Source organism: Saimiri boliviensis, chromosome 7, assembly GCF_048565385.1.
Source record: "Saimiri boliviensis isolate mSaiBol1 chromosome 7, mSaiBol1.pri, whole genome shotgun sequence".
Taxonomy (NCBI): domain Eukaryota; kingdom Metazoa; phylum Chordata; class Mammalia; order Primates; family Cebidae; genus Saimiri; species Saimiri boliviensis.
Window position 1 is genome coordinate 98,841,023 of NC_133455.1, and position 13,108 is coordinate 98,854,130.

At 45.3% G+C, this 13,108-nt stretch overlaps 1 protein-coding gene across 5 annotated transcripts in view; it reads right to left on the bottom strand.

Annotated features, from left to right (window-relative positions):
- PRICKLE1 (prickle planar cell polarity protein 1) overlaps positions 1-13,108 on the bottom strand; it is a 127,021-nt gene that overhangs the window by 11,209 nt on the left and 102,704 nt on the right. For 2 of the 5 annotated variants that reach the window (XM_039472462.2, XM_003926660.3), the window contains exon 2: positions 1,095-1,274. In XM_039472462.2, the coding sequence (XP_039328396.1) occupies positions 1,095-1,226 (132 nt within the window). In that variant the 5' untranslated portion in view covers positions 1,227-1,274. Of the gene's footprint in view, positions 1-1,094; positions 1,275-12,778; positions 13,007-13,108 lie in introns of all 5 variants that reach the window. The other 3 variants (XM_074403092.1, XM_039472463.2, XM_074403093.1) reach the window with 3 other exon arrangements.

The following is a 13,108-nucleotide window of genomic DNA, read 5'->3' on the forward strand; positions in this document are numbered from 1 at the left end:
AAATTTCTGCTTGTTTTTCTGTTGTTTCTAAAGGAACATCCCTTAAGAAGTACTGCAAAGGATACTGCAGTGCTGAGAAGGAATGAAAGAAAAAAAAAGATAAGAATTTAGGACTGGTCAACTTCAATATCTTGGTACCACACAAAACCTACCCATCCTAAGATGTAAGAATGGTCTCTCTTAAGTAGTTTGTCAAAATATTGCTTTCCTAAGTGCTTCACCCGCACTCCACCCTCTCCCCATTCTATCAGCTCTAGAAGCTTTTTACAGTTATAAACACTTACTGAATATCAGCTTACTCAATGTGTGTGCCAGGTACTATGCTATGCCATGGATAAATAAGGATACCCTATTCTCAAAAAATGTCCTACCCTAAAGGAAACAGAACCCTAATTCAGAAGCAAAGCAACCACACATCCCACTGATAACTGTATTTTTAAATGATGCCTTTGCTCTTTTAATAATATCACCTGTGATTTTCAAGAAGTTAATAACTGTAAAGATATTGGGAAAATTAGGCACATAGAATGTTCTCATCTTCCTAAATAACAATACGAACAAAGCATAAAATTAACCCTTTAATTTTTTTTTCCTGATCCCCATGGTGCAAGTGACAGGCTCTTTTATATGCAAAGTTATCAAAGGTCAAACATCTAAGCAGTAACACTTCAGAGGGTTTCTCATCGCTCGCCATTTCTCTTCCAAAGCAAAAGCATTGCTGAGAACTGACATGGAAGCTTTTCTCTTTTCTTTTATTGCCTTTTTGTTGTCACAGAAGTTTTTTAAAAGGTAAATTCCTCTTACTCTCAAGGGGAGGGACTCATCAGAAATACACATAACCAATGCATATGTGGTACTGTGGATTTCATTCATGAGCAAAAATGGGATCCTTATGAGGCTTCTGGAACCATGGGAACAAAGAGACTGGAAACTTCCACTGAGAAACTAAATATGACCTTCAGAAGTAAAACTTCAAAGCCATACAAAGAATAAGGACTATGGAGGGTGATGTTCTATCCATTTACAAAATACTGTTCAGAAGTCTTAACTCACACTGAAAAACAAAGGTTAAACACAGGATGATGAGCTCCTACCTGCTCTGGCCTCAGGCCCGGAGGGACCCAGGCGTACTCCTCCAGCGCACAGCCAGAGTCATCATCTGATGTGGAACTTCTCTGACAGCCAAAGGCCAGTTTGCTCATCTTGGGCTCCATCTCCAAAGGCATAAAGTTTAAAGCCTGGTTTCTCAGTCACAGAACATCAAACAATGGCTGCTGTGGACAACATAAGAAAAAAACAAAGACATCTAAAACCTGAATGCACTTCTCTTACTCTCCCAGAGTTTTTATTGAATGCTATTAACACACAGCTGGGCCCAGAAAAAGTAACAGAATTACTACTGTCACCACCCCCCAGCCCCCAGGCCCCCTGAAACTTAAAATTTAGAGCTATATAATTCGGAAGTAGTCCCTTTGCCAGGTCTGAATTTCAGAGCATGCCACCAAAGCTAGTTTATTTCCAGGAGCCTTAAAAGGTGCCTCTCGGCAGTCGATTCATTAGGAAAGTTCTCAAAGTTGCTGTGTCGACTTCTGCCCACAAATCCCTGTGACATCCTATGATTGGTAGAAAGAAGAGTCTGGGATTGGGTCACCTGCCTTGCCCATTACTATGTTGCATGAAAAATGGCTCAAGACCCCACTTGGCCCCCCCAGTATTTCCCAAGCGATTTTTTCCAACTGAGGCAGTGCTGCCTCCTGAGAGTGGGTCCACTCAGCCAAACTGCTCAGGTTTTGGATTTCTAATTACGGTTTCTAAGACACTAAACTTGAGTTTACACATTAAATAGAAATAGTGTAATTAAATCCTTATACTGCACATTAAATCCTCAAGCCTTTACTAAGGGCTAAAGTCAGCCAGACATTCATCAATGAGTTCCTTCAGCAAACAGTCACTAAATACAGCCCTATGTGAAAATAAAATCCAGCTTGGTGACTGTTAATGTTTAATTGCATCGTAAGCAGGCATTCACTAAAAAGTTATGCGGTCAGTGCCTACTACGTGTGAAATGTCATCAGCCTGCTATGGGCAAAGTAAGATGTAAATCCTCCTCTGAATAAAAAGCCTCCTCGGATGATGAAGGGCTACAAAGGCGTCAAGACAACATTCTCTGCCCTACAACCCAGGCACTTTGCTGTCACCATTTATGTTCTTCATATCTTCTCATTCTTAAAAATCATCCCTCATCCCAGGGCACACAACTTTCTGAATTAGATGGAGAGATGGAGCTTTTTTATCCCTGCCCCTTTTACCCCTTTAATAATGATGTAAAGAAAGAAAATTATAGGTAATTATAGCAACCCGATCATTTTACAGAAAACAAGGTTCAGGGAAGCCAAGAGACTTGTCCAAGGTTATACAGCTAGAAGCCAGAGTCTAGTCACACATACACACTGACATGTCAGACTTCCAAAAATCCTTCTGCCTTAATAAACATTCTTCCATCTCAGAAAGGATGTCAAAAAAAAAAAAAAAGTTCTCATTTGCTTACACAAGTGGGAAAGGCAGTGAAAACCCATACACTTTCAGCCTGAGACTAAGTCATTTTTCAGCAACTATCTCAATTTAACTCTAAATATTAAGAGTGTTGGAAAATACTACCTATTAAAAACCAGTGATTATTGCCCAGGCCCAGTGGCTCACGCCTGTAATCCCAGCACTATGGGAGGCTGAGGCAGATGGATCACAACATCAGGAGTTCAAGCCCAGCCTGGCCAACATGGTGAAACCCTGTCTCTACTAAAAATACAAAAATTAGCCAAGCATGGTGGTGGATGCCTGTAATCTCAGCTACTGGGCAGGCTGAAGCAGGAGAACTGCTTGAACCTGGAGGCGGAGGTTGCAGTGAGCTGAGATGGCACCACTGCACTCCAGCCTGAGCGACAGAGCAAGACTCCAGCTCGAAAAAAAGTAAAATAAAATGAAACCTATGGTTAAAACTTAGGGTTTTTCTTTTATAAATGATAGGACGTTGAGAAAATTAATATCATAGCAGTTCACAAATGAAGGCCAAGCACTTCATAGCTACAATCTTTATTAGCAGTAGGAGCAATGCCACACATATATTATTCTGAGTAATAGATTTAACTTTCATTCACCGTGAACAGAAAGTGAAGATGACCTCATTTCCTACACTACCATGAGGAGGTCATGACCTTTTAAACAAGGCATCATTTCACACAGGTACAGCTCACTCATGTCTTGACTAAGGAAAGGCTTTCTAAACAGAGGCGGATTCCTCTGACTCCTCAATAAAAAAAGGATGCGTTAATGAGTCAGAAAGTGTCTTGGATATTTTGAAAAAAACACTCCCACATGTCAAAGGAAGAGAACCAGAGGTTAAGAATTTAATTAGTAACCCCAAAACTCCTACCAGGAGAAAGAGTGCCTTCAATGCAATTTAACCCAAATCATGAAATATGAACATCTGTCCCCTGCCAAATCAGGCTAAGCGGGGAGACAATCAAGTATTTGCTCTGCAGACTTACAAAGAACATAAATATTAAACAGAACCTACAAATTCAATGTCGCTGGATTATAAAACAAGAGAAAACAGAACAAATTAAGACAAGCCATGGATTTTCCAAGCTGGCACAAAGATACAGATTGCCAAAGACTTGAATTACTTTTACAGCTGTACTTCCTATGAGCCTTTTGTGAAAAATGTACAGAAAATTACCATCCTAATCAAGGTAAATCAACATTAGCACTACATGCCACCATCCCACCATCCCCTCTTGCCAATCACCTGGAAGTTCTGGCCACATCTCAAACTTAAAATCCCCACAAGTTCATCCCAGCTTTTCAATAAATTACGTTGAGGACTGACTGTCACTTGTGCACAAATTAAGAGTCCAAATGAAGGAACATGAGTGACAATATCCTTTTCATTACAGGCATGGCTTTCTGTTTCATTTGTTAGCAGATAGTTAACTTACTTCTCCATGCCTGGCTGGTACCACCAGTGTTATGGCATTTAATTGCCATATCAAACAACACAGTGTAAGTGCTGTCTCACTTAACAGGTGGAGAAAGTGAACCTCAGAGAAGGGTCAACTGTCCAAGGTCAGTAAGCGGCCTTAAGACCAGGCTTGGCTGTGATCATAAACCTCTGCAACCCCACACTGCCTCCTTGGGGGAGTGCTGATTGAGCCAATTCTCTTTTCTTTGGGAAATCAGCCAAGCTACTGTGCTGCAGATACACAAAGTGACACAACTGAAGGTAGTCCATTTTGCCCACAGAAGGCATTTTAAGGATATACAGTCAAAAAGGACTGAAAAAAATCCAATGACCTTGTGAGCAGTTGGTTCAAAGTTTATGCACTGAGGAAAGTTTTCCTTTTTCCTTTGTATTAGGGAATACTCAAAATGACAAAACATGACATTTATTGACAAATTCTCAGAGCTCATTAAAACACAAACATTAAAAAAATGTTGCCTGGGCGTGGTGGTGCACACCTGTAATCCCAGCATTTTGGGAGGCTGAGGCGGGTGGACGACCTGAGGTCAGGAGTTTGAGACCAGCCTGGCCAACGTAGTGAAACTTGTTAGTGAAACTCTACTAAAAATACACAAAAATTAGCTGGGCGTGGTGGTGGGCACTTGTAATCCCAACTACTCAGGAGGCTGAGGCAGGAGAATCGCTTGAACCGAAGTTGCAGTGAGCTGAGATAGCGCCACTGCACTCCAGTCTGGGTGACAAAAGTGAAACTCTGTCTCGCAAAAAAAATAAATAAATAAAATAAAAAGTTATATGGCATGGCCTCCACTGGAACCAGGCCGTGCTGAGTTGCTACATCATCACTAGCAACTTCTTTACCTGATAACATGAAACTTCAATTTAGATTTTTCTCTTTCCTATTTATCTGAGATGAGGTCTTCCTCTGTCATCCAGGCTAGAGTGCAGTGGTACAATCAGGGCTCATTGCAGCCTCTACCTCCCGGGTCCAAGCAATCCTCCTGCCTCAGCCTCCCAAGTAATTGGGACCACAGGAATGTGCCACCACACCTGACTAGGTTTTTCATTTTTGTTTTTTGTAGAGCTGGTCTCCCTATGTTGCCCAGGCTGGTCTCAAACTCCTAGGCTCAATATATCCTCCTGATTTGGCCTCCCAAAGTGCTAGGATTACAAATGTGAGCCATGGCACCTGATTTTTTAATTTTTAATTTTTTAAGATTGCTTGGACTGGGCGCAGTGGCTGAAGCCTGTAATCCCAGCACTTTGGGAGGCCGAGGCAGGTGGATCACGAGGTCGAGAGATCGAGACCATCCTGGTCAACATGGTGAAACCCCGTCTCAGTACTAAAAATACAAAAAATTAGCTGGGCATGGTGGCACGTGCCTGTAATCCCAGCTACTCAGGAGGCTGAGGCAGGAGAATTGCCTGAACCCAGGAGGCGGAGGTTGCGGTGAGCCGAGATTGTGCCATTGCACTCCAGCCTGGGTAAACCAGAGCGAAACCCCGTCTCAAAAACAAAACAAAACAAAAAAAAGATTGCTTGTACTTGCCAACAGACACCGACAGTCTATTCTTAATTCTATCAGTCGGGTAAAAGCAGTGGCAGCTAAACGTAGTTCTTATGCTTGTAAATAGTTACAATAAAAACTATAAAAATGTGACCTCACAAATACCCCTTCCTTAGGCATTTTTCACCACCATACGGTATTTACTTTGACAGCACAGAAGGAAGAGGGGAGCCTGGCTATTCCTTCTGCTCTGGGCCATGGCTGAGGCTCTTCTTGAGGATTCCTAACCTTGGCGGTATGTGGTCTGCCAAAACACCATGTTTTAAGCCAGGCGTGCCCAAACTATGGCCCACGGGCCGCATGCGGCCCCCTGAGGCCATTTATCCGGCCCCCCACCGCACTTCAGGAAGGGGCACCTCTTTCATTGGTGGTCAGTGAGAGGAGCACAGTATGTGGCGGCCCTCCAACGGTCTGAGGGACAGTGAATTGGCCCCCTGGGTAAAAAGTCTGGGGACGCCTGTTTTAAGCCAAGCATATGAGACCACGGGTGGATTAGACCTAACAGAAAAATTCTATTAACTTCATTTTCAGGTATTATCTCTTAAGGTTGATCACATGAAATGGGCAGAATCAGGTTTAAAAGTAGGCTGAATTATAATGGAAATAGAGCTATTTAAAGTTGGGGTTATGGCAGAGTAAAACTTTGCTTTATCATGCTGCTTTTTTCTTTTGTAGAACCATGCGTAGCTGAACTAACAGTGGCCCCGTCCTGTACCTTATACTTTTTGGTGGGGGGGGGGGGGTAAAAGTTTATTTTGGTATAACTTTAAACTTCCAAAAAGATGCCAGAGTAAAAGGAACTCTGATACATCACTCACCCAGACTCATCAACGGTTTACATCTCGCTCCATTTGCTTTTTCATCATCATCCTCCCACCCTCTCCCTCACATCTATACACACTTTTGTGGGATCCATTTAAGAGTGTATTTCTGACATTCTTCTATCTAAGACATCAGCATTCTTGACAATTCTAAGGCAGGTTTATTGTCTTGGTCTTAAGATGCTGCAGTAAACTTAATCATAAATGTACGTCAATGACGCACTGACCAATCCTGTGCTAAGTTTGGAAATAAATCAGGAGTCCCACTTCTCCAGTGTCTCCCTACAGTTTTGAATCACAAATAAATAAACCTCATAATGCAGGAGGAAAAAAAGCAAAACAGTTTTTGGAGATGGGTTTGTTCAGGTTCCAAACAGTCTGACGCTTAAGGAGACGTGTGGAGGACACAAAACCTTTTAACAGCTACCACCACCATCAGAGATGGCATTGGGAGGGGTTGGTCAAGCACATAGAACAGCTGTCAGAACTTAATTCTAAAAGGGTCATGAGTTCTTTGCAGACACTATTTTGAAGAATAAAAGCCCACTATGAGAGTCAAGTAGAGAAATAAATGTCCAGCAGAAAAGAAGGGCTTGCTCACAAGGGAGGTGAGAAAGAAGCCCAAGGTTTGGTAGAGAGAGCTGGGATACTTTTTTCTTAGAAAGGCAAGAATTACGGGGCTGCTCCATGCAAGTCATGCAATAGAAAATGGAACAGTTCCATTTCCCTCCTTTGTCCTTTCTCTCTCCTCTTCCTTCAAAATAGTTAAATGGCTACTTCTTACCATTTAAAAAGATTCAAAGACAAACAGCTAGCAGATGTATGACTTCTCAATCATCGTTAATTGTCAAGAGAACATGTGACCCCCAAAGGATAAGAGTTATACTTAGGGAATGCAATCTGATGCTCTCAGCATTCAGTAAACTTGGTCCTGAAGTTTTCAAAACTTTGACAAGTCAACAACATCTTAGGACCTGATTTTTTTTTTTTTTTTTTTTTCCTCCACATTAGCTGGACATGGTGGCTCACAGCTGTAGCACTTTGGGAGGCCGAGGTGGGTGGATAACGAGGTTAGGAGTTCAAGACTAGACTGGCCAACATGGTGCAACCCCGTCTCTACTAAAAAATACGAAAATTAGCTGGGCATGGTGGCTCGTGCCTGTAATCCCAGCTACTTGGGAGGCTGAGGTAGGAGAATTGCTTGAACTGGGATCCAGGAGGCGGAGGTTGCAGTGAGTCAGAATCACGCCACTGCACTCCAGCCTGGGCTACAGAGCGAAGACTCCATCTCAAAGAGAAAAAAACCAAAAAGCCACTATTTGCCTTCCAAGATGCAAAAAGAGTTTTAAAACAGAAAAGAATTAAAACTCCTTTGGTATTCAAGAAGGGTTGTAAAATAAATAAATAAATAAATAAATAAATAAAAGAATTAAAAGTCCTATTGCAACGTACCAACTGGCATTGTTACGTCCACTGGGAATAACTTTCTTAAAGCTAACCAGTGACAAATGGAATTGGAACAATATGTTAATAACAAAACCTGAGTTTCATCTTCTTTTTGAGCTTGGGAGGGCTCTGGCCTTCTGAATGGCAGACAATTTTGCCAAGTTATTGGCTGACATTTCCAGTGGCTTTGGAAGCTGCTTCTAACCAGTCCTCACATAAAACCTCCAACACCATACACGTGTGCGTGCACACATACACACACAGCATGTGTAGTGGTCTATGTATATGGCAGTTTTTCCAGTTGCCTTAGATAAAGCAACAATTGTGAACATCTAATATAGGCTTGACTGTGAGGGGGCACTTGTTCCCCAAATTTGAGTATGGCCTCATTCATATAACACTGTGACATAATGAGGGGTTCCTTTGTGAAATTTACTTTCTAGATTCATTCATTGCATTCATTCTTTCATCCTTATATTTAAAGTTGTTATTGAATGGTTCTAGGGGATGTCAAAAAGGAGCCAACTGACGTTTATTCCATTAAAAGCCAGAACATAAAAAGAAACGTAGCTGCTGGGTATGATGGCTCACGCCCATAATCCCAGCACTTTGACAGGCGGAGGCTGGAGTTCAAGACCAGTCTGACACCAACATGGTGACACCCCATCTCTACTAAAAATACAAAATTAGCTGGGCATGGTAGTGCACAACTGCATCCCAGTTACTTGGGAGGCTGAGGAAGGAGAATTGCTTGAACCCAGGAGGTGGAGGTTGCAGTGAGCCAAGATGGGGCCATTGCACTCCAGCCTGGGCAACAAGAGCAAAATTCTGTCTCAAAAAAAAAAAAAAAAAAAAAAAAAATCCATTATTCATCTCCTTGCTTTCTTTAATGGTGGCACGTGTAAAAATTATACGTAATTTAGCCTTTGGCTGATCATTTGTTTTCATTTTGAGCAAAGTAGAAAACATTGCCTTCAGGATTCAAGAAACAAAATGGCGCCTGACCCATAACTTTATGATAACTAGCAAACTTTTTGTAGGTTTTTTTCTCCCTGCTCTCATAATGTTTTGATCCTTGCTACTTGTCTCTTATTAACTTGCCTTTCCCTTTTGCCCACAATCAACAACCTCCAAACCTTTTAGTTGCTTCCAATATTCTGTAAATTCAACTACTCTTTGAAAAGTACCTAGAAGCTGGGCACATGCCTATACGCTCAGCTACTTGGGGGCTAAAGTGGGAGGACTGCCTGAGTCCGGGAGTTTGAGACCAGTTTGGGCAATATGGCAAGACCCTGTCTCAAAAAAAGTATATATAGTAATAAAGGCATGCATGAAGGCTTAAGCACTTCTCCTATAAGCACAGTAATCACCGGTGAAATAAGATAGCATATAGTATGTGAAAGTGTTAGGCAAGCTAGAGAGAAGGTTTAACCATTTTGTTATGCTATTTTGGCCATTTGGGGATCATTTCATTTTCTACTGGTCTGAATGCTGCTTCCAGGAGAGCTAAGGATTATTATTTTGATTGCTCTTGATATATACATAAACAAGCCATTACTATTTTCCTGTAAAGAGCTTAATAAGTCAGCACAGTATATGAAGGTCCAGAGGCAATGAAGAGTGGACAATTTCACTAGAAGACAGATTCTTCCAAAGAAGCAACAACAGATGGCAATGGTGTCTGAATCTTATTTTCAAGAATTATACATTTCAGGCAGAAAACTGTGGGCTTATCACTACAGGCAACGGAAAGCTGCAAAAGACATGAATGGAGATTGCCACAAGATACTTCTGGTTCTTAAGGAAAATTAATATGGGGTAGTGAAGGTCAGGAAAAAGATAAAGAACCTGAGAGGGGCCAATTAATATACTGTCCCTAAGAAAGCCTACACATGGTGACTTGGGGAGGGAAAGTAAAAGGAACTAATAGGAAGGAAGAAATTGGGCCAAAGATAGTTGAGTATTAGGTGATTGACGTACTAGTACATAAGTACCTTAGGGCAACTCAGAAGGGAGCGAGGATTTGAGGGATTTCAGGAGAATAAGTTTAATCAGATACATATTGAGGTTGTAACTGTATATCAGGTCTGGTATGATTCCTATTATTCAAAATTTTCTTGGAGCAAGTCACCAAATCAAAATCATGCAAGTAAAAAACAGTAATTGTCAGGGCCTGCCATTGAAAAGGAAGTCTAAGGTCATATCACTAATTACAATACTTTTTCCAATGCAATTCCACTCTAGTTCCTATATGAAGACTACTATGGCACTGTAGGATCCTATGAAAAAGTATTTCTTGTGTGAACACGTCCAGGGAAGTTAGAAATCCTTTGATCACCAAAAGCCAGAACAGGTATGATTTTGTGAAGTCAGGCCAACATTCCCTAGGTGTCCCGCCCCCCGACTGGCCCCCTATACTCCCACTGCCCCAACCCCCCACCAAGTACCACCCAGTGGGCTACAAACTGTTTAACAGCTTCTTTGTTAAACTGCTTGTTAACAAGGCCTTAGCACATGGAAGATGAGGATCACAGGTTCTCCATTCAAAAGCTACTCTAATTCTCCCAAGCTAAATATGCAGGTGAATTAAATTTAACTACAGACTAATTGAGCAGTACAGAAACATGTCATACATCCATTCTTTTCTTTTTTTTTTTTTTGAGACGGAGTTTTGCTCTTGTTACCCAGGCTGGAGTGCAATGGCGCGATCTCGGCTCACTGCAACCTCCACCTCCTGGGTTCAGGCAATTCTCCTGCCTCAGTCTCCCGAGTAGCTGGGATTACAGGCACGTGCCACCATGCCCGGCTAATTTTTTGTATTTTTAGTAGAGACGGGGTTTCACCCTGTTGACGGGGTTGGTCTCGATCTCTTGAGCTCGTGATCCACCCGCCTCGGCCTCCCAAAGTGCTGGGATTACAGGCTTGAGCCACCGCGCCCGGCCCCATTCTTTTCAAAATGCAAAATATACCACCCTGATGGATATACGTATTTCCTTGTTTATGATTTACTTAACTTCAATTGAGATGTGAATTTTATAGTAAAGACAAACTAAACTGTCATTTCTTTAAAGGTTTCACACACCCAAAGAGCATTCAGTGCTTACTTTCTACTAAAGACGAAAGTCACTGCCAACAGAGCTCAATTCACTTTCACTTACTTGAAAAATAACATGTTATCAGAAGATACTGCTTATGAAACATTCCTTTACTAAAAGTTCTCCCTATGAGCCATTAGTGGCATGAGGCTATATGCCCTTTGGTATTGTCTGTATTTTCCAAGTAAACCTCCATCCAGCCTGTACATTTCCCAACAGCTGAGTGGGTTGTCATGCATCACCCAATGGCCAAGAAACTATCCATATTTCCAAGAGGAAATGTGGAACTCTTTCAAAGCATTCTAATTTCATGCACAAGTACATTCCATGACAGTAAGAAAGGCTGCTTAACAAAAGGCGGAAACATGACGACACAGCCTGGTCCTTTGCCAGCGCGGCGCTTCTGGGGTCAGGTTATCCGTAAACGGGTATGGAAAGACAAAATCCAAAATGCATGCCGCGGAATGAGGGGCACCACACAGGCGCTGCTCTAATGAGCCCAGTTTTTTCCATAATGGGGGATGCAGGTATTTTCTCAAAATTGTGTTCCCCTCCGTCTCCTATCGACTTTTTGGATTTCTACTTTCAACGGTGGCCCGAGGAAACGGCAGCCAGACTTGACTCCAATGTACACACAGACTCAGGTTTCGCCCCGTCACCTGTTGGCTCCCGAACAACACTCCTCTTTGTGAAACTTACAGCGCTCATTTGAAACAAGTTTCCAGAGAAAACACTTCAGGAAAAGTGTTTGAGAAGTCACAAGACTCGAGTTGTAAAAACAAATTCCACACATAGCCTGGCTTAGACCGACACCGACGAACCCGAAAGCCCGAGCTTTTAAAAATGGGGCCGGAGGAGGCGGGAGGGAAAGGATGTCACTGCACTTCGGGAAAACGCGGCCGGCCACTTCCCGACGGGGCTTCCAGCGACGGCTGCGAGGGGTCCCCCGGGCCGTCCCCATCCCCGCCGCCGCAGCCGGAGAGACGCCCCAGAGCGGGCGTCGGCGCCCCCCGGGCCCAGCAAACCCTGCGCTCCGCGCGGCGGCGACTGCTCGGGCCGCGAGGGGGCGCCCCGGGCCGCGGGCCGACCGGCTCCGGCCCCTCTCCGCGTCCCCCGCCAGCCTAAGGCGGAGCTCAAGACCCAGAGGCAGCGAGCAAACGCGTCCTCGGCGCCGACGCGAAGCCCCGAGAGAACAGTCCCGCTTGTCCCCCAGCACACACCTCCCCGTGACCCTCCCCCGGCAAGAAGCCCCGCGCTGCCCCCGGCGCCGCGTCACCTCCGCGGACCGGCACTCGCCCTGCGGCTGGACGGTGGCGCCGAGCGCTCACGGGTCCCCACGTCCGTCCCGCAGCTTCCGACGAGAAGGCCCCGCCGGCGCGCACCCTGCAGCCCTCCCGCGTTCGGCCCCCGCCGCCGGCTGCCCTCCAACCCCGGGACCCAGACAGCGGCTCCCACCTGCGGCCGGGGCAGCGCGGCCGTGCGCGGCCTGCAGCCCCTCGCGGCGTCGGCCCCGGAGCCCTCGGCGCGCGCTCGCCGCCCACCCGCTCTGCGCCTGGCGGAGGCTAGAGGCCTGGAGCCGGCGCAGAGGGCTCCCGAAGGAAAACGGGGCTGGGTGGCCCCCGGGTCAGCCGCGTCCACCCATTTCCGGAGGAGACCCCAGCGGGGCGGGGCAGCGAGCACCGGGTCCCCACTACCTCGCTGGCCGCGCCCCCGGGTCGCGTCCCGGCGCCAGCTCTGCCTGGTGGGCGAGGGGTCGCCCCCGGCCCCCGGTGACGCATTCCCCCCGGCCGGCCGCCGCCGAGCTCCCTGGTGGCGCAGCGCGGCGGTCCTCACCCGCAGCAGCCCCTCAGCAGCCGTGAGGGATCCCACAAAACGTCCTCCAGTTCCGCAGAGATCCTCGGTCCCTGCCGGCGTGGCGGACTCTGCTCCCCCGGGTTGGAGTTGCCCGGTCCAGGCCACGGCATCCCCTACGCCCCAGTTCTGCGTCCTTCCAGGATCCTCCTCTGCGGGGAGAAAAACTCGTCTCCGCTCAGCGCCGGGAGCCCGCCTGGGGCCGGCGATCTTCAAAAGTAATCAGAGCCCGCAGTCAAAAAAAAAAAAAAAAAAAAAAAAAAAAAAGTAACCATTTCGCTTCCTGCGGATCCCGCCCTCCGCCCACCGCCC